The 26,733-nt window shown below is 42.7% G+C and overlaps 2 protein-coding genes across 8 annotated transcripts in view; both read left to right on the top strand.

Moving 5' to 3' along the window:
• Positions 1-1,638: 1,638 nt before the first annotated feature.
• LOC146511835 (uncharacterized) lies at positions 1,639-9,577 on the top strand. Of its 3 annotated transcripts, none has more exons than XM_085171953.1 (3): positions 1,639-1,753; positions 3,385-4,567; positions 4,933-9,577. In XM_085171953.1, the coding sequence occupies exon 2, from the start codon at positions 3,508-3,510 to the stop codon at positions 4,564-4,566; it is 1,059 nt and encodes a 352-aa protein (XP_085028079.1). In that variant the 5' UTR covers positions 1,639-1,753; positions 3,385-3,507; the 3' UTR covers position 4,567; positions 4,933-9,577. The 3 variants fall into 3 exon arrangements, with proteins under 3 accessions (XP_085028079.1, XP_085028078.1, XP_085028077.1); XM_085171952.1 differs by lacking the exon at positions 1,639-1,753 and adding an exon at positions 2,909-3,024 and having other exon boundaries at positions 4,936-9,577; XM_085171951.1 differs by lacking the exon at positions 1,639-1,753 and adding an exon at positions 2,909-3,024.
• Positions 1,686-26,733, top strand: part of LOC146511834 (uncharacterized) — a 32,178-nt gene continuing 7,130 nt past the window's right edge. For 2 of the 5 annotated variants that reach the window (XM_085171918.1, XM_085171917.1), the window contains exon 1: positions 2,924-3,024. In XM_085171918.1, coding sequence (XP_085028044.1) covers positions 3,007-3,024 — 18 coding nt within the window. In that variant the 5' untranslated portion in view covers positions 2,924-3,006. Of the gene's footprint in view, positions 1,754-2,923; positions 3,025-10,647; positions 10,871-14,394; positions 14,766-26,733 lie in introns of those variants that run through there. The other 3 variants (XM_085171920.1, XM_085171921.1, XM_085171919.1) reach the window with 3 other exon arrangements.

The following is a 26,733-nucleotide window of genomic DNA, read 5'->3' as shown; positions in this document are numbered from 1 at the left end:
AGATACTAATTTTAATCATTTAAAAGTGTGGCAGTCATACAGACAACTGGACGGTCCAAAAGTTGGCCTACCTATTACTGGCTGAGGTTTTAGTAGACCACATAAAAATATATCATTCATTTTAATCTCCCCAATCAATGATAATGTTGGTGGAATGTTGTTAAAGAGGGTCAAAAATGTTTCAACCCAGTTTGTTTGGCAGATTCTGTACAGCAGCTTTAATATAGGAAGGACAAAACTTCCTGATTGTGAGTAAAATCAGGTTTGTTCTCTTTGTCAGTTTAACAGTTTCTGTTTTGCCTGTCTTCCTGTCTTTGTACTTTCTCCTCACGTTCCCCTCTTTCCTCTCTCCCTCTTGGACTGACAATCATACACAAATAGATTGTATTCAATTAGATGAAAAAATTACATTAATAATAAAAAAAAAACTATTAAGATCACTAACAAAAAGTCCTCTCTCAGTCTACTTTCAACCAAAAGGCAAATAACCAAACCACGTCTAATAAAAGATATAAATATTGAAACACTGATCCAACATAATCCTTTATTGACGGATAATTTGATTTTAGACTTTTACCTGAATGTGGCTCCTTTTTTTTTTCAATGGGAGCAACAGGACGGTCAAATGTCGCTGATTTTACTACAGAGCAGGACGGATTGTGAGGTAGCAAACATCATCGGAAAACAAGTTTTCAACACTGCAGGTTACCAGGGTGTAATGTTTTTCAGCTAAAAAGAAACATGGTCAAAAAGTACAAAAAGTAAGAAATCTTTGGGGGTGCTTTGATTCTGGTGCTGAAGAACCCCCCAAAAATGGGTTAGAATCGCCCCTGCTGTGAGTTTCTCTAGAGAAACAGAGAGAGTTATTCCCTGTACTGTATGAACACATTCAGCATTGTGCAGTCAATCCAGATCATTCCACATGAATGTGAGTGTGATCGTCAGAGCAGCAGTGATCAGTGTCAGGTTATAATGTCCACAGTGTACACAAACACTACGTGTAGATGAAATGCTAATTAAAGAAGGACTGTAAGATCTGATATCTCTGTGGAGATTATACAAGCACCTCATGGTGCACGTTTTTGGATAGCTGGCAAAGTACCCGGAAAACAACCTGGAAATATAGGGAGAATACGCAAACTGCTCACAGGAAGAGGCTGAGGTTGCACAAGCTTCTCCATTCCTCCTGTCAGGCCTGAGCCACTATGCTGCCCATTTTCCAACCCTGCAAACAAACGAGCTGAAAGCTGAACTCTGCAGCTTGTTGTGGTGCCCTGTGGCTTTAGGTGCTGACAAGCCTTCCATCTGTTCTCCAGCATTTTCATTTACAACCATAAAATATCTCCACATGATGCTCCTCTTGCTCACTCTCTGCAGCACAAATTGTTTTTTTGAGAACAGATGGGTCACGTGACCGCACAGCAGCAAATCACAAAAACGTAGAAAAAGTGGGCGGAGCAAAGTGAGTCTCCCGCATAAGAAGAGGTGTTCGCGCAGACAGAGCTGCTTTTTCATCCACAGAGAGTAAAGTCTTAACTTAACTTAGAGGAGAGAAACAAACTAAAGTATCGATCATAAACAACTACCAACGTTTGGATCGATATCTGCATCGATCTGCCCACCCTTGTCTCCTGGATCGTAGCTGCGATCAGCGTGAACCACGTGGGTCTCTGCTCCCTGATCTGTTTCCTGTGTTTGGAAAGAGTTCCAGCTTCATCGCGGAGTTTCTCTCGGTTTGTGGGCTCATCTAAAGGTAAGCACCGAGCTAACTTTACTGTGAGTTCAGTTCATGTTGAGTTTAGCTCCTGAATGAGGTCTTCTGCTGCTCTCCTCGGTGTCTGTTCACAGTTTATTGTGAACACGTTGAGAGAAGAGTGAGAGAGTGTTTGGAGAAAACACCAACTAATCATTAGCTCAGCATGCTGGGAGAAGTTGGAGCAGAAAAGTCTTTTCATTGTCCCTGCAGCTGTTTTTCTGCATGCACCAAACCTCTACAGCCTCATTTCTATTTGAAGTGATAACAGGAAATGGATGAGAGCGATCTGCTGCAGTATCAGGGTCACAATAAACTTTATTGTCCAGCTGCTGTGGATGAACACATGAGAGGAAGTGAACTTTTTTTTTAATTAGCAAAAGAAAAACACCGACTAATCATTAGCTCAGCATGCTGGGAGAAGTTGAGCGTTTGCTGGCAGAAAGTTGGAGCAGAAAAGTCTTTTCACTGATAAAAGCTCACTGATCAATGATCATGAGCAGCTTTCAGGAAGAGTTTGGGGAATGGCTGCAATCACATGGTCGTGAGAATTTGCATATTATTGGTCAAGGAACTGACCTCCCAGCCCATTGTTCCTTTGGTGGTGCTAGTTTCAGTCATTATGTAGGTGGAACTGGGGGGCTGAAGGAGTTGAAAGTGTGGGGTGGGGGAGTAACAGCTCTGTCCCTGTTTGTGGAAACCACAGGAGGAGCTGTTCAGGCTGTTGCTGGGTGTGAATTGTTGACGGAGTCTTTAAACTTGTAGTTGCTGTTTTCCAGACTGAAGCAGAGTCGTTAGTTGAAAACTGGTTTTAGAGGTTCATTCAGGACACCTTCTCAGGCTCTTACAGCCTTACCTGTATCATAACAAAGTGTATAAACCCCAATCCACCTTTAACATGGTCCTTCTCCCAAACCTTCAAATAGGACTTTCTGGCCCTGTCATAGTAAAGGGCTGCTTAGAATATTAGAGCCAATGTCACAAAGTTCCCCCTGAAGTATAAGTGAGTGAGAGAGTTTCCTCACTTTGCAGCACAACACGTCTCACAAGATTTCTACAAGCAATCAGAGTGAAATTTGTACTTTGTGTTGTCAGATGAACATATGAGACACTTTGACTCTTCAGTGCAGTGTGGAGCCTAACAAAGATCTGTTTTGTGTCCCAGCTGATCAGCAGGAGGAGAAGAGTCTGACGGAGCAGCAGAGGAACATTTTCAGCCATCTGGACTCAGCTGAGTCACTACAGAGGAAACAATGAGCTCAACACAGAAGGTGAGGAAAATATCACAGTTTCACCAAATAATCAGTCACGTCTAAAACTCTCATCCTCCCAACCTGTTATATGACTGTGTTGTATATTATTATATACTATGGATTTTTGCTCTATTGTGTTTACAAACATCAAGAAGTCAAAAGCAAAGGGAGACCACACCATAGCAGATATTTCAATAAAGGTGTATTAATCAAATTTATTAATTAATTAATGTAGTTTAAAGCTATGTCAGAGGTGAAATTATGTGTGTGTATATATACGTGTGTGTGTGTGTGTGTGTGTGTGTGTGTGTGTGTGTGTGTGTGTGTGTGTGTGTTGCATTTCACTCACTGCCTCTGTTTGTATCTCTGTCACTGCAGGACCAACATGGAGCGAGAAGTCAGCGCTCTCAGGAGGCCGACAAACCTCACAGAAGAAAGAGAGAGAAAAAACACAGCTGTGACGAGTGTGGGAAGGATTTTACCGTAAAAGCTTCCCTAAAAATGCATCAGGTCATCCACACTGGAGAGAGACTGTTCAGCTGTGGAGACTGTGGAAAGTCTTTTACCGAGTCTGGAAGCTTAAAAACACACCAACTCATCCACACTGGAGAGAGACCGTTCAGCTGTGGAGACTGTGGAAAGTCTTTTACCCACTCTGGAAACTTAAAAACGCACCAACTCATCCACACTGGAGAGAGACCGTTCAGCTGTGGAGACTGTGGAAAGTCTTTTACCAAGTCTGGAAGCTTAAAAACACACCAACTCATCCACACTGGAGAGAGACCGTTCAGCTGTGGAGACTGTGGAAAGTCTTTTACCCACTCTGGAAACTTAAAAACACACCAACTCATCCACACTGGAGAGAGACCGTTCAGCTGTGGAGACTGTGGAAAGTCTTTTACCGAGTCTGGAAGCTTAAAAAAACACCAACTCATCCACACTGGAGAGAGACCGTTCAGCTGTGGAGACTGTGGAAAGTCTTTTACCGAGTTTGGAAGCTTAAAAAAACACCAACTCATCCACACTGGAGAGAGACCATTCAGCTGTGGAGACTGTGGAAAGTCTTTTACCCACTATGGAAACTTAAAAACACACCAACTCATCCACACTGGAGAGAGAGCGTTCAGCTGTGGAGACTGTGGAAAGTCTTTTACCCAGTCTGGAAGCTTAAAAAGACACCAACTCATCCACAGTGGAGTTAAAGCGTACACCTGTGATCAGTGTGGCAGAGCTTTTACTCAAAGTGGCCACTTACAGAGTCATGTAGTTACCCACTCTGGAATTAAGGCATACAGCTGTGATATTTGTGGAAAAACTTTCAGCCAGATAGGGAACCGAAATACACACCTACGCATTCACACCAGACATGATGTGTACAGCTGTGATCAGTGTGGTAAACTATGTTTAACAGGCACACACTTACAACAACACATGTTTACCCACTCTGAGGAAAGACCTTATAAATGTGACCTGTGTGAGAAGACTTTTAAATCTCCACGTTACCTGAAAGCACACCAACAGATCCACACAAGAAAGACTCTACAAGTGCAGTTACTGTGAGGTATGTATTTTTATTTTTATCTTGTCAGCCCGACTGTTTGAAACAACTCTGCTCATCAAATTGTGTTAGCATGTTGGCAATTTTACTGCATGGATAAACACCTCTGAATGATTATTCAGATTCTAATCACAGGTTTTTAGTGATAGTGTTTGAGAATTATATTACTGTTATTGTAGCATTAAACTAGTATTAATTTAATGTTTTTACTCTTATCGTCTTTATAGCACATTATATTGAGCTGAGTGTGATAATGTAAAGAGTAAAATGTAATTGGACTTTGGCAGAGATGCTCTTTATTTCAGGATTTATGTTCAGGATGAAAATGTTGAAGGACTGACTTACACTGTGTTTGTGTCTTTGTTTAGAAGCAGAGCGACACAGATGGATCCAGTTCTCAACCCTGTCATCGCTGTGGGAAAGACTTTTTTTGTGACCTTTGTGGAAAAAGTTTCAGTCATCAAAAGACCCTAAAAATACATCAACGTAGACACACTGGAGAAAAAATGAACCACTGTAAAGAATGTGGGAGAGGCTTCACCACTTCAAAGGACTTCAAACTATATGAATGAAAATGTGCCTCGTTACATTTTAAGCTTTCTAAACTGTTCTACTGTAGTGTTTGTGTTGAGTGGTTAGCTTTGATCCAGCAGTTGAATCAAAAAATCTGTTTCCTGTTATCATGTTTTTAATGAATGCATCAATCCATGTTTTCTGCAGGTTTTTTTTTTTCAGCTTGTTTGTTATGAAATCCTGCAACAGTTAAACCAAAATTTTATATGTTAAATAAAGAAATGGTTTACTGACATAGAGTTTGAGCCGTGATGTCATTTCCTGTATATGAGAGCAACACCTGAAGTTACCAATGTTTAAAGTCATAGTCAAATTATGTGTCAGCATCACCTTGTGAAACTGCTTGGCGATGCTTCACTGTGTTATCTGCTAACTGTTAGGGCGTAGAAGGACGAAACTCCCAGGATGACCAGTGCCAGGACCTTCCTGATGCACAGAGTTATGTGTGGGAGGTATAAAAGAGAAGCTGAGGCATCCCAAGGTTAAAGCTGGCATAACTGAACTTTAATGTTTGATGTGTGTTGTGGTTCTCCTGCACAGTAATTAATAGCTTGAACACAGCAGAGCTTGATATAAAGACCTGCGTGACAACTAACTTTATGCTCCTGATTATACTTGGCCCTAAAATACCTAGAAATATGGTATCTAACCAGATACTTGCTCTGGATGGCATTACACTGGCCTCCAGTAACACCTTGGAGTAATATTTGACCAGGACATTAAACAAATATTTAGGGCTGTGTGATGGACCGAGTTGAAAAAGCGGGAGTCACAAGAATTATTAGAAAAACAGGGTTTTCATTCATTTAACCCCAAAATTATATTTACAAAAGTAATTAATGTTGAGCTCATAAAAGAGGTCAAAGAAACAAAACTGAACTCAGGCAAAGAACTGCAAACTTAACAAACCAAATGACTGTACAAAGAAATATAACTGACCTAAACATGAAATGGCACAGAAGGTCCAGCTGCTGTATATCACTGGGACAGAAAAGAAAGCTAATTTCACGCAGAGATGCAGAAAGATAATAAAGACAGGAGAGGAAGAAGAGAGGTGAGATTTAAGGGTAAGGACTGCTCATATAAAGCGTACAGGTAAGAGTCGGTGAAGGTTCTCAGCCATCCAGGTCATCGTAGTCTAAGGAGCTTGGAAAGAAAAGCGTCTGGACTTCTTTAAGTTACATGAAGACGCTTCACCTCTCATCCGAGAAGCTTCTTCAGTTCTCAAGAAGCTCATTACAAAGCCGGCAGCTGCAGAGAGTGACGGTACAGTAGAGCGACACAAGAGGGCGCCATTACACAAGCTTACTGCTTACAAGCAGCCAAGCACAGCAGCAACTACGGTATACAACTGGAGTAAGGTGGAAATTAACAAAGGACAGTGTTAAAAGTAGAATGACAGTGGTGTAAGGCAAGTTGAAAGATCCACAATAAGTTTCTATAACATGTTTATCAAAGGTAACTTAATTTCTACTGTACTTCAAAGTGATGCTTTGTAGTTTAGGGAAGAGTTCTGTGTGCTTGTTTAAGGTCGAACTATGAGTGAAGTTTACAAGATTCTTTCAGTACAAACGCATCTGCATTAAGAGTGAATGTCATTACAGCTAAAGTATATGTAACAGTAACCCCAGAGTAATACTTAAGGATTTTGAAATCTAAACACAGACCATTAAATGACATTTAACTAGACTCACAAGACGGTTGACAAAGATCTCCAAGAGCACTATGCTGTACCACTTACTGCAGTGGAAGAAGATGATGCTGAGCAAATTACAGAACTACAGACTGCTCATAAAAGCGAAAGAGTATGAACACTAACCGAAAAGGCTAAAGAGCTTTAAGAGAAGAACTTAAACATATTGTGGCGTCAGTGGCGGTCCTAGCCTGTTTGACGCCCTGGGTGAACACTCCCTCTGCTGGGGCATGTGACTTGGACTCACACTCACTGCAGCCCTGAACTTTTCTAAAAGATACATCTGAAAGGCTTTCTTTGCAATTAAGAGAGAGAGAGAGAGAGAGATAGCCTTTATTTGTCAGTTGCAGGTCTTTTGCCCACAACCGAGATGGCAGACCTTGCCGACCATACATACAATACACAAACATCACATTGGGGAGACAGGTCAGGCTAGGTAGCGAGGAAAAAAACATTGAAATGTGTAACACAAAAGGATAATACAGGAATGCACAGATATCAACACACCATAGCACAATAAACACAGACAAGCAACATGGGAAAGAGTTCCAGTGTGTACATCTGATCTGGGACCGCTGCAATCTTTAAACTGCACCTCCAGCTGACCCGATGTCCACATCAGAGGGGAGGTAAGCGTTGGAGGTGGCGTTGGATCCGGGGTAGGGAGGGTGATGCGTCGGTGAGTGCTTATCAGTATCAGTATATGTATGTGTGTGCGTGTCCATAGTTCAGCTGAGACAGTGTCCTTCGCCCTGCCAGGCAAAGTAAACAGTCTTCCAGCCAATCCAGGTGGCCTTGCATGGAATGGGAAGGAACAGACTAAACACAGTCGTTATCAGGGTGTTTTGTTCAGCTCCGGCCTTGCAGCTGGCACCGAGAGGGTATCCGCATGAAGTGATGGTATTTTTTACTTTAGTGCGAACAGCTCATATGAATTTCAAAGCAGTTCTACAGTCCAACACTGGTCTCCCAATCTCCCGTTGGAGAGCCGCGAGCTTCACCATACTTGCGTTCTGTGATGTTGTCATTTCTTGTGCTCAAGGAGCCGATTTCTGAGAACTCACGGCAGTGTGCCTCCCCGAGATGTCATCCAATTTATTCCGAGCTAGCCCTTCCGAGATGTATCCAGTCTGCAGTCAGATATCTTATTCTGAGTATTCACAGCAGCCGTAGCCTCTCCAAGATCTTATCCGTGCTGCACTCAATGAGCCCATTTGAGAAACTCACGCCTCTCCCATTGTTCCAATCCCAGCGGGCAGCCTTGTGGAGGTTTGAACAGCTGGTTCCACTTTCTTAATTCTTCGATAAGTCAGGGCCAAGCCAGCTCTGATCAGCAAGAACCCTGTTACCATGGTTCCGAATAAGTAGATATCTTCAGCACACAGGCTCACCCGAGCCCAGACTTCTCGTTGAGAAAGGGGTGTCAATTGCATTCAGAGACCAGTTGATCAAATCCATAATTCCTCTTTTAGGTTTTAGAGAACAGACTGTGAGAGAGTGTTCCAGGGACGATACAAAAAAAACACGAGACTAGACAAGGACATAAGCAGGGAAGATAAGGGAGAGGAGAAAAAGTGCGTCCGCCTCCTCCGAGAGCCAAAGAAGATTTAAGCAGATCTTTAATCTTTTATCTCCCTGTAATGAAGTCTGCGTGATGTCTGAGTGTAGTCATGTGACAGCTGTGCAGAAAATGGTTATTGAATTAAAAGCCAGCAGGCCTCATCTAAACGCATCTTAAGTGCAGAAGGCAAAACCTATATACCAAAAGCACATTTTGGTCATTGCATTATCAGCGACAGCAGCTGGTGTGGTTCTGCACTGGACGAAGAAAAGAGGTAAAATGATATTATGCCGTCTTTTGAATTTACATGCTGCTTGCATCGATGATGCTTTACAGGTCAGGGGACTATGACTGAATACGGTCATGTTCGGTTTCGTGTAGCGATGGGTAGATGAGGCCTCGTGAAGCGTTTCAGCACAAACTGTATCCATGCTGTGTCGACACAGTGTTGCTGTTTTGCTCCATGCTGACACCTGCTGGATCTTAAATATCATTGCAGGCAACTTACTTGAGACTCACAACAGACACTGATTCAATGACCAAGTCATACTTGTACACTGTAAGGTGTTGTACTTTCCATGGAATCATTTTATATCTTTTACATACAAATATTTTACACATCTTTATTTTATACTCTACAAATATATTGTGAATGACATTAAGTGAAAATTAAAATGAAAGTATTGTTAATGTAATATTACCCATTTGACTCAGAGTTTATTATAAATTTCTATTCAGAAAAATAAGTTAATCTAATGTTTTTGCATTCAATCTATTGCATTTTTTTGTCACCATTTCCACAGCTTTGGAAAACTCACAGGCACAGATGAAGCTGGGGTACACAAAAGCTGTAAAGCCAGGTGGGAAAGGTTCTGATAAGATGTCTTCCTTTTCCCCCAGTACGTTAAACGATCCTCTGATCTTGGAATTTTTCTTTCCGACACTCTCCACAACACTAAGGGGTTGGCAGTCCTTTATAATAAAATCCAGGACTGCCTGGTCCAGAACAGTCTTCCTAGATGCTTGATTTCAAAATAATAAAACACATATTAATTTAAAAAAAAATGATGATAAAGATGTTCAGTGTCTATATAGGCCTACCTGTGTTCATCCTCGGTGTGTTTGTCTCCTCATTTTCATGTTTGGCTCTGTAATGCCTAAACACTGAGGAGGTGCTTTTGTTTGTGTAAGAAAGCTCCGCAGAACAGATGCGACATTTAACCTGCATAAAATGAAATAAATAATTTACACTTCAAGTCACATTGCTGTTTTTCCTATTATGATAGATTACACTGAAACAAAGACAGACAAACAGTTACTTTATTTGCAGTTGAAAGATCAAAATGATCCCACACAGCCAGTGGCGGTCCTAGCCTGTTTGGCGCCCTGGGCAAACACCCCCTCTGGCGCCCCCCCCCCCCCCCCGCCCCCCACACACACACACACACACGAAGAGAGAGACAGCGTATGCATAGTATGCAAACGTTGTATGCAAATGGCTACTAAACAGACATCATAATTCGTCATACAATGAGAACAGGACAAATCAACAATTGACACTGACTAATTAATATTATATCATTGTATATATTGTTTGGAGTTTAGTCTGTTACTGTTACTATTTTTACCATTTCTTCTTGGAGGAACTGTAACCCACATAATTTCCTTAGGGATTAAGAAAGTATTCTGATTCTTAATGTTTTAGGATACATGACCTGCCATTATCCAATCACACATCTGCTTACCTGTATCTTTTGCTTGTTTCTCCTTGTAGGAGTCATAATTAAATGTATTGAATTTTAATGATCACTGGGTTTTCATTTGTTTGGTTGCTATGGTGATGTGTAATGGGAGTCACGTGGGTCCTAGCGGCTACATTAAGAGGGCGTTGTCAGTCTGTCTTTCACTGGTTTGATTTTGACAGAGAGGAGGGCTGGGTAGCCGTAGTTTTTGTTGACCGCAGCACAACGAGTTTCCCCTTGTTGCATTAGAGCCTGTGATGTTTTAAGAGTTTGAATCGCGAGCCGATCACATTGCTTTGTAAACTTTTCAAGCACTTTAATAAACAAGCGAGCAATTCCACCTCTGGCATTATTGCGTAAAGTTGACAGGCAAATAGGCAGGCTCAGTGGAAGTCGCTACACTCCTCCTCTTCTTTTCTCTTTTTTTTTTAGAGTTTAAAAACGGGTTGTGTGTGAGACTTTAAATCAACAAAATATAAAATAACATAAAACATAAAAAAAACTCACTGCACCATAACTTTTATGATTTTAATGAAAACGTTAATGAAAAAAACTTTGACTACAGGGAGCTTTGTGTTTGACTTTATCCACCTCATGTAAAAGCGTTTATTCAAACTGTGGACAGTAGGTCCCTGCGGTGAGGAGGAGGCGGGACACAGCGGAGAATGTAACAGTAATGGTGGGTAAACGGAGCTCGTATTTGTTGATCTGGATCTTTCTGACGATTGTAGATGGAGGTGAGTGAGATGTTTGCTGTCAGTTGATCAGAGCGTTTGTAAAAAACATTTTAGGAAACTTGGTCGAAACTTTTCACTGTATTCAGTTTTTACGCTTTGGCTCTGCGACTCTTTGGACTTCTTTGGACGTTTCGTAATGGCACTTACTGCTCCCTCGTGACAAGGCGGGGTTTGTTCATTTATCTATTTATTTATTATCCCTGGCTGGAACTGAACCAACGAACTTTTGCTCAGAAGTAACGAAAATAAAGATCTACAATAACCATCTTAACAGAGTACAGGCTGTAATAATAAGCTGACACTCAGGTCTATCCAACAAATGTTTTTGACGTCTGTGTTCTTCAAAAGATGCATAAACTTTATAATTAAAAAAAAATAAAAATCAGGAAACAAACTCAGTCCGACTACTCGGGATTTCCTGCGACGGAGGGAAAGCCCTGAAAATCTCAGCAGGCTGAACAAAAATCTAAACGTAGACATGATGTCGCAGTCAGGATTTGGGTAATGCGTCGTATTTATCAGTGGGACTGGAAATGCTTTTAAAGCGGAGAAGTTAACGGTCGGGCTGGGTGGGAGACGTCCTCTTCCTGAGCGACTACAATGGGACAGCAGCAAAAGCACATCTCGGCTTTTATTCGTAGCCAAAGCCAGTTACACGAGTCTGGACGGCACATCAGTGAATGGGCTCCATAGTTAACTTTGATTATTAGAGGAAACTGTAGTTTGGTTATTGGGGCTTAGAGCAGAGGAGACATGCATCACTGTGCCTGTTAATCGTGTAAATATAATCAGTCTTTAGTGGGTCTGAATATTTGCGAAGATCAAGTATCAATGTTACTTCCTTTTTCCCTTCCTCTTCTGAAAACCTCATTCTAAGAAGTTTAAACATTTCAGTTTACTTTCCAATCAGTCCGCCCTGTTTTACTTACAAAATATTAAATTCTAAACAGAAGTCTAAATTCTGTCATTTAGGTTGTAAGAATACAGCATATCGAAACACAACATAGCTAAAGATCTACAATAATTAAGAGAGTACAGGCTGTAATAATAAGCTCACACTCAGGGTTAGACACAATGTTAATAATGTCTGAGACCTACAGTCAAAAAGTTCTAGTTCTAGAGAACTAGTTCCACTGTTGGTCAGAAAATAACCCGAAGCTGAACGTCCAAAGGACTCTTAATGGACTTCAGGACAGACAGGTTCACTCCCCTCCCCTTTCATTGTAAACGGGTGGAATCTGTCTCCACCTTCAGGTTTTTGGGAACCCACATCTCCGCTAATCTCACCTGGAACCCCAACACCAACTTCATGGTTAAGAAGGCCCGGCAGCAGCTGCACTTCTTCTGTGTGATGGGGAAGCACAACCTGGACCAGAAGCTGCTGCTGGCCTTCTACCGCTCCTCAGTAGAGAGCGTGCTCTCCTCCTGCCTGGGTGTTTGGAGCTAGATGTGCAGGGGCCACGACTGAGAACAGGCTGCTCAGAGGGTAATTAACACTGCCCAAAAATCACTGGCTGCCCTCTGCGACCCCTGGAGGCCATGGCCAGATCCTCCTGTCTCAGAAAAAGCAGGACCACCTCAGGTGACCTCTCGCACCCCATCCACCACCAGTTTGACTGCTGCCCTCTGGTCGGTGCCTCCATGATCCAATCTGGAGCCACTGACCCTAAGGGTACATCTTTCACCATCTTACAAAGCTGGGATTGCAGCCATTCCCCAACTCTCTGTGAATGGTACTCATGGAATTTGATCAGTGGCTGTTGATCAATGGTCATGATTTGCATATTAATGATGAAGAAACTTATCTTTCAGCTCATTGTTCATTCAGTGGGCTGTTTTCGTCATTGTGCAAATGTACTGTTTACTAGGTTTGGGAAACCTGCAGTCAGCTGAGATTGAAGAAGTCACTTGGAACACTGAAAACGCCACGTCCAGATGAACAGAATCAATTATTTTGGTACAAACAATTCACCACAAAAAAGACTCAATATTCAGAAATGCTTTAAACTGTACAGTAAATATGTATAACAAACTCAAAACAATGTAATTTAAACATACTGCAAAACAGTGCTGGCTCTCATTTCAGTGGGAGAAATTTTTATGGGCATGTGCAGCTAGAATTTTACTTTGGAGGAAATGGGGTCAATGCAATTCTTAAGCACGTGTGCAAATGTCCGATGGATGGATGGAACTTTATTAATCCCTCGGGTCGGTTCCTCCGGGAAATTCAGTTTCCAGTAGCACAGCACCGACAGAAGTTGCATGTTACAGATACGATAAGGGAAATGAGAGTAAGGATATAAGCACACAGCCCCACTCCACTGACGACTTGCTGTTGGCCAACACCCTCAACGACTTTTACTGCCGGTTTGATGAGCCATCAAGCAGCCTTGACATCTCCACCTTCCCCAACAATAGAGACACTTTAGTCCATCACCCCCCCCCCCCCCACTCCCACCAGCACAGAGCCACAGGAGCCCCCTCCTCACTCCACAGCTATGAGGATTTCACACCACCATCTTCCACTACAACCCTTCATATTCATGAAGCAGATGTGAGGAAGCAGTTTAACCCTTTAGACCTACCACAGAACCAAGTCTGCCTGAGCTTATCTTTATATTTTTACATGTTGTACTTCCATTTTTGGGAGCATTTCAAGTTGCTATACATCAATACAACCATTATATCCCAAATTTTATTCATATGTATGCATTAAGTCAACAGTAACTACATAAATTGCAAAAGTGGTATTTTTACACACATTTCTAGTTAAAGACATTTCAGAGGTTCATCCCTCAAATTTGTAAATATAAAAAAGTTGCACAAAACAGTTTCCAACCAGACGAAATTAATTTTGAGTGTCTTCATAGTTTTATTTTTGAGATACACCAATTTGTTTATACTGCAGCCACCAACTTTGTAATTCTCATTTACATGACTTATTTAAACATTCTCCTCTTGAATGCAAAACTCTTAAAAAGATCTTTTATCCTTTAAGAGTAAATAAATGTGAAAGCTGTTCCATCCTAAAAGAGTACAACAATGTGTAGTTTATGATGTTCCAAAGGTTTCAGCATCTTTTTGAATTTGTCACATCTGGAAAGGTATGAGTGAGCTTTCGTAACGTACTGTGAGTGATGCTCGTCAGCACACAAACCCAGAGTTTCTCTACAGGAACACAGACAGAGTTATTCCCTGTACTGTAAGGACACATTCAGCATTGTGCAGTAAATCCAGATCATCCCAGTTAAATGATTACATGGATGTGATTGTGATTGTCAGAGCAGCAGTGATCAGTGTCAGGTTATAATGTCCACAGTGTACACAAACACTAAGTTTGAGTGTGTGCAGTGAGAATTCAGTCAAAGCATTTAACTGGGGTGTGAAAAAATAAGCTGAACTCTACAGCTTGTGTGGTGCCCTGTGGCTTTAGGTGCTGACAAGCTTTCCTTCTGTTCTCCAGCATTTTCATTTACAGCCGTAAAATATCTCCACATGTTGTTCCTGTATCTCTCTCTCTTCAGACCAAATGCGTTTTCCGTGTGTAGCCGAGTCACGTGACGGCACAGTATCAAATCCCAGCAGGGCAGAAGAAGGGGGCGGAGCAAAGTGAGTCTGCCGCATAAGAAGAGTTGTTCGCATAGACAGAGCTGCTTCTTCATCCGCAGCGAGTAAAATAGTGAACCCAGAGGAGAGAAACAAACAAAGTATCGATCATATACCACTACCAACGTTTGGATCTATATCTGCATCGATCTGCCCACCCTTGTCTCCTGGATCGTAGCTGAGATCAGCGTGAACCACGTGGGTCTCTGCTCCCTGATCTGTTTCCTGTGTTTGGAAAGAGTTCCAGCTTCATCACGGAGTTTCTCTCGGTTTGTGGGCTCATCTAAAGGTAAGCACCGAGCTAACCTCAACACTTGATTTACTAACCCTTTGCAAATTTGCGTAAATCCCTTGAACCCAACACCTACTAAAATCACTGACTTTCTTATATTCTGGTGCAAGTCCCGAGGTGTTAATCACCCCTGCTGAGATTTTTACAGGTCATATCCTTTTGTTGTGCAAACCACCTATCTGCTTTTGCACAATGTGGCTGTATCCCAATTCAGGGTCTGCAGCCTCAAAGTACACAGCCTCAACGGTCCTCAAGGGCCGCGTACTCAAAGACCGCTAAGGCCGGTGTTCCAGATCTACTGGCGTTTAGATCAAGGCGTTGGTCGAACAGATGTGTGGCAGTCTTGCGTTTCAGGAGCTTCTACCGACAAACCAGCAAAAAAAACGCCAAATGTGTCATCTGTGACACTTGTGAGGTTATCTCGAACACACTCCGTCAGTCTTGATGCTGCTGAACAACCAAATGTTTACAAATGTTTCGAGTTTACCTGGTGATATCCTCATGCGTGACGCGATCGCGAAAACAGCAAACAATTAACACCACGTCGATGTTGTTCACAGGACAGCAAGAGTAAACGATCGGGAGACTCTTGTCGTCGTCATCGTCCCCCTCGCACGTTTTATTTCTCCGGTTTCAGCGTTTTTGTTGCACAACTAAAGCGAGCAGTTTACTTTGTGCACTAACATGGAGTCGAGTCAACCAGCGCCACCTCTGGCCAAGTGCCACAGCCTACAGCCAGATCAACTGGTGACACACATCTGCACCACGTTTGAATTCGTTTCATGCACAATACATTTGTACCTTTCAATTGTCTCTGTCTGTGCGTCATGCAAATAAACCTTTGAAAAGAATGAAATGATATCATATATTTCCTATTGGCCTACATTTGTACAACATTCCAAATTATATATACAAAGTCATAGAAATCACCACCCCTGTTCATCATGATTTTAATATTCTCTTTTTCCATAACAGTGAAATACGCCTTGGACAAATATGACACATCAATATTTCATCAGTGTTGTCACATCACATCCTGTAAGCAGAGTCTGTCTGTGTCTTTTCTCTGGAAATGAATATTTCCAGCCAATATAGGCGATCCATCAACATGGCTGGAGAGTTGGTGGTTATATAGTCTGTATAAGTGTGGTTAATCTAATGAACATTTGTAAGGAGATGGCAGTTACTGTGAATTCACAGCAGTTACACAGTGATTAGTAATAAACAGAGCCAGTGAGAGTGAGTGGATTTAAGAAAGTCAGTGACTCAGGTGTGGCGATTGGTTTGTCATCTGTTTTTGGGACTGGAGGAGACGTAGAAATCTTTTGTTTTAAATCTTAGTTAGGAAGATTCCTGTTGTAAAACAAGCATTTTGTGTGAGAAATGCAAGAAGTACATCTGCAGAAAGCACACAGTTACATTCTGTCCATCATGTGGACAAAATTGAAAATGTTGAGCATTGAAAAACTGAGAACGTTGGGCAGGTTCAAAAGAAATGTGTTTGTAAGAGCGAAAAACCAAATTGTTCCTATATAGTTATGGAAAGTCTAACTGTTGCATGTCTGTGTTCTACATGTTTATCTGATGGGAAATAAAGTTGCTATTGTTTTATTGCAGTTTCTTGACAGTTCTGAGTGGATTTACACAGTACGGGTCAAAAAGACCCGCAACAAAATCAATGTCACTTTTTTGTTTTTCAACATAACACAAGCGTTAATTTCCAACACTTGCATATGATCTTCAATTTGTAGCAGATCCACTATCACACAGCAGCTAGAGCAGTCTCCAATGCAGGTCAGTCCACTGCTGCCACCTGTGGCCAAATACCACAGCCTACTACTAGATTAACTTGTGACACATCTGCACCTGCTGCTATGATCACATTGAGTAGAGGCTGAGTGGCTGCACTTACCCCTGGTACATCCAGATCTGCCGACCAACATGTTGAAAGATGCAATCCCAGCAATGTGGATTGTCAACACTAAAAACAATCAGTAAGCGAACACAACAGGGATCAATTTTTTCTGTTTATTTAGCAACCACAACATTTGTAGTCGCCTTCTGCAGAGGGGAAGTCCACACACACTGTGTGATACCACTTCCCATAGAAGGTGCATTCAATCTGCAAGAAAAATTGGATTGTCAGAGCCATTCATCTGAAGTCAGGCTCTTGAGTAAAGCAACTAAACATGTTACAGTGTGCAGATACTGCATATTTCTGTGCAACAGTCTTATCTGTGTATCACTTGATGTTTCCATGCGTCCTTTAGGTGCTCTAGTGTCTTTAAAGTGCAAAGGCATGCAGGTCACCTGAACTATAATTCCACTATCGGTGCATCAAAGTGACATGTCACCCAGTGATGTTGAAGTAACCCAGTCAAGGTGCTTCCATCTGAGGTATTGATTTCGTTATCTTACCCATGCTAACAACATGTGATGTTACAACACTGGTGAAATATTAGTGTGTCTATATTTGTTCACGACATTTTTCTTATGGGCAAAAGTATAGATATCATGATGAACAGGGGTGGTGATTCTTATGACTTTGTGTATATAATTTGGCATTTTGTAGAAATGTAGCCTGATAGTACATACATTGTAGCAGCCCTTGGCATCAAGAACGACAGAAGAGTCTCTAACGGGTGCAGCCATTTATTTCCTCACCACACACGGCTCATTCTCTGGACATTGAGCACCGTGAAAACTATAAAATAAGACAAAATTGATAACTGTACAGTCCTTTTGAACTGTAACAATGAGTAATAACAACAATGAGCTTAAGTCAATTCAGGTAAGTTCAAACAAGTAATTATGAGATATACAGTCACAGATTAAATAAAACAAAAGGGGTTACTTCAAACCGCATCAAGGGGTTATACAGTTCAGTTAAATAAAATATAGCAACAGATCACCTCTCATCACATACCTCAGTCCGCTTGCCAAGGGTGCAAACTCCGGTAAACACTTAAACACTTTGGCCCGTTTCTCATGGGGTGCTGCTAGCTTGCATGACACACATGTCTAGCTAAAAAATAGCACATAAGTAAGTAACTTAAGTAAAGAATAAAAGGTTTTCAGATAGCTCACAATACAAACGCAGCAACATACCTTACATTAGAAACACACTTATCATACTTATCAAAGTATTATCGTAACTTACATGGACTTTGTACAATTTATTCCTGCCGCGATAGACCGCTCCATACATGTTACGGGGCATGCCTCTGAGCACATCTGTCCTTAGTGCGACTGCGCATATAGTTCCGACAACCCCCGCAAGGATGACTTATGGTACAGATCAGCGGTTCATTACACTCCCACCAATCATGCTATGAATTACAAACTAGCTAATCATACATGATTTGAACAACAACAAAATGAAACCACTTCAACCAATATACAGGTGTACAAACATCATAGAGCAGGTTCCACCTGGACTGTTACATTGTTTATGTCAGGTCATCTCAGATAATAACATAGTTGTTATTATTCTCTTTCAACAAGAACCACCAGTTTTTGAATAGGCCGCTCGATAATGGGGGGCTTGAAAGCACGGTCCTGTTTCTTGGTCTGACTTTGGACTCCTACTTGAACCTTGACCCGACGGACTAAACCATCATCGCCTTCGATAGTTTCAACGATACGCCCCAGTTGCCACTGACACCTTGGTAACATATCTTCCTTGATGATAACAATGTCATTCACTTTTAGATTACGGCGGGTTTTGTGCCACTTCTGTCTTGTGGAGACATTCATGAGGTATTCTCTTTTCCACCTACCCCAGAACTGCTCGGTTAAGTATTGTACTCTACGCCACCTCTTCACTGCATACAAGTCTTCTCTCACAAATTTCCCAGGTGGTGGTAGAGCAACTTTGGACTTCATCAGTATAAGATGGTTCGGAGTAAGAGGTTCAGGTGCCTTTGGGTCACAGATACTGCCCACAGTCAAGGGGCGGATATTTACAATAGCCATGGCCTCATAAAACAAAGTTCTAAGAGAGGCATTGTCTAGTCTTCCTGCACACTGAGCGGTAGTGGCATTTAGCACATTACGAATGGTCCTAATTTGGCGTTCCCAGATGCCACCAGCATGACTTGCAGAAGGAGCATTGAAAACAAACTCACACTGTTTGTCTGCCAGGAAAGCCTCCAGTGCCTGCATGTCACATTGTTTGAGAGCCTCTCTGAACTCATTTCTGGCTCCTACAAAGTTTGTGTCTTGGTCACAGCGGAGTTGGCAAACAGCTCCTCTGAGGCTGATGAAGCATCTAAGGGCATTGATGAATGCATCTGTTGATAGGTCTTCCAGCATCTCGATATGGACAGCACGTGAAGACAGGCATGTAAAGATAAGCCCATACCTTTTGTACTCCTTACGGCCCTGCTTGGTGGAAAATGGACCAAAGCAATCCATACCAGAGTACGAGAAAGGAGCAGAGGCTTCAGTCCTTTCTTTCGGGAGCTCTGCCATGCGTTGCTCCTCGGTGGGGCGCCGAAGTTTTCGACATTGCACACATTTATGTATTAACTTGGCAACTGCTTTGCTTCCCCCAAGCACCCAAAACCCATTTGCTCTGAGTTCTGCTAGGGTTTGACTGCGACCCTGATGACAGATGGTGGCATGGTAATGAGACAGTATTAGTCTTGTAATGTGACTTTCCTTTGGAAGGATAACCGGGTGTTTTAGTTCTCGACTGAGCGTTGCCTTTGTCAGTCTTCCACCAACACGAAGTAGTCCTTCATCTAAGATGGGATCAAGACAGCTTAGGGGGCTAGAGCATGGAAGAGAGTTGCCCTTCTGAAGTGTCTTTATGTCTTGCAAAAAGGCTTGTCGCTGAACCAGACCGATTACTAGCTCACAAGCTTTTCTCCTTTCCTCTACCGTCACAATACTGCTGACACGATCTGCCTTCATGCCTAGTCTCTGAATTCTTGCAACTACTCTAATGAGCGTTGTCCAGCTGGAAAAGCGGCTTAGACGGTTCAGAATGTCATTTTGCTCATTGGCATGGGTGGCAAAAGTTTTCACCGATTTAACTTCAGGGTCACAGACTAGCAAATCTGGTGAAAAATGTAGTGTTGGATGTATCTCAGGTTTCCATAGAAATTTAGGACCCGATAACCAGTTCGTTGACAGAATGTCCCCTGCACATAGACCTCTCGAAGCGTGGTCAGCTGGGTTTTCTGCCGTATCCACATAGTGCCACTGAGCAGGGTCTGTGGTTTCTCGGATTAGCTGAACACGATTTGCGACAAACACATGGAATCGCCGTGCCTCATTGTTGATGTAGGCCAATACAACTTGGGAATCAGTCCAAAAGAATTCCTCGTCAATCTGCATGCCGAGCTCTGTTTTTAACATGACGCTTAGCCTTGCGGAGATTACTGCAGCCGAAAGCTCCAGCCTTGGGATGCTCATGAGCTTTGTTGGTGCAACTCTTGCTTTGGCTAACACAAGGCTACAGTGTACTTCATCGTTTCCATTCTTGTATCTGAGGTAGGAACATGCACCATAACCTTTGTTACTAGCATCTGAAAAGTGATGCAGTTCCACCCTCACTATGTTGCCAAAATCTGGAGGATGGTAGCATCTGGGTATCGCTATTTCCTTTAGCCTGTGTAGATCCCTTTTCCATTGCTCCCACCGTGCATGTAGGCTATCGGGAAGCTGATCATCCCAACCTATGCCCATGCGACACAGCTCCTGGAGAATACATTTACCACTCAGGATAAAGGGAGCTACAAGACCAAGAGGGTCGTAGAGGGAGGAAACTGCAGAAAGGATACCACGACGAGTCGAGGGTTGATCCCTTTTGTCGATGTTGAAGCTGAAGGTGTCACTTTCTATTGACCACTGAATGCCAAGTACGTGACCCTCCGCTGTTGAATCCAGGCTAAGGTTGAGAGGTCCAGTGGTTACTGCCCTTTCTGAAGGCGCAACACCACATAGCGCCTCCACCTTGTTCGAATTAAATTTGTGTAAGTGTAAACCTCCAGTCTTACACAGCTGTTGTGCATTGATAATCAGGTCTGTAGCTTCTCTGACTGATGGGACGCTAGTTAGTCCATCATCAACGTAAAAGTTCTTTTCAATGAAAGCAGCCGCCGAAGGATAATCCGCTTCGCATTGCTGTGCAAGATATTTAAGGCCGAAATTGGCACACCCTGGAGAGGAACCAGCACCGAAAAGGTGCACCGCCATTCTATACTCTTGGGGTTCTGTTTCCAGCTGACCGCCCTTCCACCATAGGAACCTCAGGTAGTTCCGCATGTTGGGTGGGACATAGAACTGATGGAACATTTTTTCAATGTCGCAGGTGATGGCTACTGCTTCCCTCCTAAAGCGGCAGAGAACTCCTACTAGAGAGTTTATCAGATCAGGGCCAGTCAATAAGGTGTCATTCAGAGAGATGTCCAGAAACTTGGCTGAACAGTCGAAGACCACCCTAAGTTTATCTGGTTTCCTAGGATGGTACTCCCCATGATGTGGGATGTACCAAATTGTCTCTCCCGCCTGTGCCGGGGGGGGCTGGTTCTGCAACACCTTTGCTGATGGTTTCCTCCATGAATGCTGTGTAATGGTCATGGTACTGCCTGTTGGACCTTAACTTCCTCTTGAGGTGTTGCAAACGAGCTTCAGCCAGTCGCTTGTTGTTTGGCAGCATGGGTGGAGAGCTGCCCTTGAAAGGAAGTGGCATCTCATAGTGTCCATCCTTCCTTTTTGTGATCGTGCTGCCGAGGAGTTTTACAAAATGAACATCATCTTGAGAAACATATTTATCTTGATAGTTTCTTTCACTGAAATCCATTTCTAGGACCTTTAACACATCATTGACCGGAGGCAATGGCATTTCCTTTACTGCCACTCTGTGCGCAAAGCTCTGATGTTCCTTTCTATCAAGATATGGATTTGCTGATCCTATGATGCTCCAGCCAAGCACGGTTCTTTGAGCAAATGGATGGTTTTCTGACCCTACAATGACTTCTAGAGGGGCCAGTGCTGATGGGCAATCATAGCCAATCAGCAATCCCACTTCACAGTCTTGAAGTGGCTGCAGCTTGTTTGCCAATTGCCTCAGATGTGGCCACTGAAGTGCGGTGTCCTTTGTAGGAATGTGAGACTTATCGACTGGGATGAAATCCCTTGTGTATGCCTGGCGTAGCTGAACATGCGACTCACTCTGGAGCCCACGAACTTGCAATCCACAAGCCACTTTACTAGCTATGACTGTGTCTACTGCTGTCATTGTACTGAGCTTTAATTGCACAGGCTGAGTCTTCACATCTAGTGCAGAAACCAGATCTCCCAAGATGAAAGTTGAATCGCTCTGTGTGTCGAGCAGAGCATATGTGAGAATCTCACTGTGGGGGTCTTCTGCCAATGACACAAAAACTGGAACAATGCTAGACGTAGCTGAGGAGTATCTTGTCAATGTGTGTGACATGACATTGCGGACTTCCTTTGTCTCATTTCCTGCAGATGGTGAGTCACTGTTTAACATTTCACTGGCTCCCTCAATTCTCTCTGTGTGCAAGCAAGTTGGATGATTTCGACCACATTTAGTGCATGTGTGCCTTCTTTTGCATTCTTTACTAGTGTGACCCTTTCTTAAACAGCCGAAGCAAAGACGGTTTTCACGAATGAAAGCTCTCTTTTCATCAGGAAGCCTTGTGGCAAAGGTTGGGCACTTTGCGACACCGTGTGTTTCATCGTTGCAGACGAAGCATGGTGGTCTTGGCTTTGAAATTAAGGTCCCTGGTTTACCTGCAGAGTGCTTAGCTTGAGCATTGGTGCTGAGTGCCTTGGTTCTCTTAGGAAGCCTTTCGTCTGTTACTTTAGTGGTTAATAAGAAGGGAGAAGCAATGGGGTTGCAGGCTATTCTAGCTTCCCTTTGTAGAAATCTGGTGAAATGAGCAAATGGTGGATACTCTTGACATCTGTCTAGTTCATCCACAACAACGCGACCCCATCTGCGTACCAGCCATTCAGGCAGTTTTTTGAGAAGTTTATGATTTTCTTCGCAATCATTTAGAATTGCCAGCCCTTTAACATGAGGGATGGCCTCGGTGCAACTTTGAAGGAAATCTGAAAACTCTCTGAGGGCTACTGGGTCATTGGGAGCTATTTTTGGCCATTTCATCAGTTTATCCCTGAAAGCCTTTTGGACGACAAATGAACTTCCATACCTCTCCTGAAGAATCTCCCAGGCACCCTGATATGCATCTTCTGAGTTTCGATAGAAGAATCCTTCGACCGCTTTCCGTGCCTCACCTGCAAGATAACTTTTCAAGTACAACATTTTTTCACCTGCGGGGAGGGGTTTGTGGCCAATCAATGCCATGAAGGATATTTTCCAGTCTATAAACTTTAAAGGGTTACCAGTGAACACTGTGGGTTCAGGTGCAGGCAGACGGTTGGAGACAAACAAGCTTGCAAGCTCCTGTGTTAAGCTGACCTCCTGTTGCTTTTGCAAAATCTCAGGTGGTGCACACTGAGGTCGAAATGATTCAGCCTGTGGATTCAATGGATTCTGAGATTCAATGATTTGGCTATCAAGTTGTGATTTGTCATCTGGTTCATACTTAAGGCTTTCCAATCCGTCGTAGTTGTTGTAAGCTCTCACTCTGGCTGCTGCTACTTTTACCTCATTTTCTGCCTGTAGCTGTTGCAGTTTAGTTCTCTCTTCCTCTAGCTTTGCTGTCATTTCTGCAATCATTTGTGCTTCCTTGATTTTCCACTCATGCTCTAGGCTACTCAACTTGGCTTGCTGTTCATGTATTCGTTGCATTGCCTTCGCCTGTTCTAGTTTAGCTGCAAGGTCAGCTTCGGCATCCACACGTTTGCTAGAAGTCGTAGAGGTGGCTCTGGAGTATGAATCTGAGCCCTTTGAATGCTCTGAAATAACTGTTTCTGTTTCAGTTTTCCCAAAAACAGATCCATACTCCTCCTTACTTAATATCATCCTTACACGCTCCTTCTCAAGCCTGTCATTAAAAATCTTATCTATATCTTCTAGTCGTTTACTAATGAGATCACAAATTTCTGTTGTTAGGGCAACACATGCATCCATTTTCTTGACAACATCTGGAGTAGAAGTATGATTACGTCGGATAGGCTCATACAGTTCATGCACTAATGTTTCTTTAGCCTTAATGTCTGTTTGTGTTCTAACAAGGTCTTCGTTTGAGCAGAAACCTTTCAGCTTTGTTCTAACTCCTCTTGCTAACTCCTTCCAGGACTCATATGCCTTGCTAAATGACCTTTCATTTTTCTTGGCTTCCTGTTCATGCATCTCCTGCCCCTTTTCTGTTAGTCTTCGCTCTCTGGAGCTGGACCTGGCCTGTTGTGCCTCTGTAGATTTGTCTATTTCTTCAACGGGGGACAACATTATTATTAATTTTATTTTTGGCTTGTTGCACCTGCCCTTTTAAGTGTATATATCTGAACTTAAATGGGTTGACTGGTGGTTTCAGACTTATTAACACTCAACTTAGATATTTACACCTTTAACTTCACAGACTGGCAACAAAACCCAAATAATTTAACACATAATAATACTGATGATGCCCTCAAATCAGACAATTTGCCACTTAAGTTTTTACAGAAGTACAACTGATAGCATTAAGCCCAGATTCAGTCTTAGACATTCTGATGCAAGAAATGTGGGATATTCAGCATCACAAGTTTACATGCTACTGTGTTAAATACAGAAGAGGTCTTTCTTTCTTGCATTACTTTAGACTGCCATGTTGAAGATCATTTGCTCACACAGCTTACAAGATGCAGATGTGCAGGACATTGTATTTATAATGTCCATATTTTGAGTCCTTTACTGATCCAGCAGTCTCTGGGTGATGCGATACACTCCTTTACTCACAGTTCGACGAAAGAATAAGACGAGTGTAGATGGCTGCAAGGCAGCGATGAGTTTTCACTGTAGCAGCCCTTGGCATCAAGAACGACAGAAGAGTCTCTAACGGGTGCAGCCATTTATTTCCTCACCACACACGGCTCATTCTCTGGACATTGAGCACCGTGAAAACTATAAAATAAGAAAAAATTGATAACTGTACAGTCCTTTTGAACTGTAACAATGAGTAATAACAACAATGAGCTTAAGTCAATTCAGGTAAGTTCAAACAAGTAATTATGAGATATACAGTCACAGATTAAATAAAACAAAAGGGGTTACTTCAAACAGCATCAAGGGGTTATACAGTTCAGTTAAATAAAATATAGCAACAGATCACCTCTCATCACATACCTCAGTCCGCTTGCCAAGGGTGCAAACTCCGGTAAACACTTAAACACTTTGGCCCGTTTCTCATGGGGTGCTGCTAGCTTGCATGACACACATGTCTAGCTAAAAAATAGCACATAAGTAAGTAACTTAAGTAAAGAATAAAAGGTTTTCAGATAGCTCACAATACAAACGCAGCAACATACCTTACATTAGAAACACACTTATCATACTTATCAAAGTATTATCGTAACTTACATGGACTTTGTACAATTTATTCCTGCCGCGATAGACCGCTCCATACATGTTACGGGGCATGCCTCTGAGCACATCTGTCCTTAGTGCGACTGCGCATATAGTTCCGACAACCCCCGCAAGGATGACTTATGGTACAGATCAGCGGTTCATTACATACATGATATCATTTCATTCTTTTCAAAGGTTTATTTGCATGACGCACAGACAGAGACAATTGAAAGGTACAAATGTGTTGTGCATGAAACGGATTCAAACGTGCTGCAGATGTGTGTCACAGGTTGATCTGGCTGTAGGCTGTGGCACTTGGCCAGAGGTGGCGCTGGTTGACTCGACTCCATGTTAGTACACAAAGTAAACTGCTCGCTTTAGTTGTGCAACAAAAACGCTGAAACCGGAGAAATAAAACGTGCGAGGGGAACGATAACGACGATATATATATACATACATACATACATACATACAGTGGGGCAAAAAAGTATTTAGTCAGCCACCGATTGTGCAAGTTCCCCCACTTAAAATGATGACAGAGGTCAGTAATTTGCACCAGAGGTACACTTCAACTGTGAGAGACAGAATGTGAAAAAAAAATCCATGAATTCACATGGTAGGATTTGTAAAGAATTTATTCGTAAATCAGTGTGGAAAATAAGTATTTGGTCAATAACAAAAATACAACTCAATACTTTGTAACATAACCTTTGTTGGCAATAACAGAGGTCAAACGTTTACTATAGGTCTTTACCAGGTTTGCACACACAGTAGCTGGTATTTTGGCCCATTCCTCCATGCAGATCTTCTCAAGAGCAGTGATGTTTTGGGGCTGTCGCCGAGCAACACGGACTTTCAACTCCCGCCACAGATTTTCTATGGGGTTGAGGTCTGGAGACTGGCTAGGCCACTCCAGGACTTTCAAATGCTTCTTACGGAGCCACTCCTTTGTTGCCCGGGCGGTGTGTTTTGGATCATTGTCATGTCGGAAGACCCAGCCTCGTTTCATCTTCAAAGTTCTCACTGATGGAAGGAGGTTTTGGCTCAAAATCTCACGATACTTGGCCCCATTCATTCTGTCCTTAACACGGATCAGTCGTCCTGTCCCCTTGGCAGAGAAACAGCCCCATAGCATGATGTTTCCACCCCCATGCTTCACAGTAGGTATGGTGTTCTTGGGATGCAACTCAGTATTCTTCTTCCTCCAAACACGACGAGTTGAGTTTATACCAAAAAGTTCTACTTTGGTTTCATCTGACCACATGACATTCTCCCAATCCTCTGCTGTATCATCCATGTGCTCTCTGGCAAACTTCAGACGGGCCTGGACATGCACTGGCTTCAGCAGCGGAACACGTCTGGCACTGCGGGATTTGATTCCCTGCCGTTGTAGTGTGTTACTGATGGTGACCTTTGTTACTTTGGTCCCAGCTCTCTGCAGGTCATTCACCAGGTCCCCCCGTGTGGTTCTGGGAT

The sequence above is a fragment of the Neolamprologus multifasciatus genome, chromosome 9 (assembly GCF_963576455.1).
Source record: "Neolamprologus multifasciatus chromosome 9, fNeoMul1.2, whole genome shotgun sequence".
NCBI lineage: Eukaryota > Metazoa > Chordata > Actinopteri > Cichliformes > Cichlidae > Neolamprologus > Neolamprologus multifasciatus.
The sequence above is the reverse complement of the archived record's forward strand: the minus strand, read 5'-3'. Positions and strand labels throughout refer to the sequence as shown.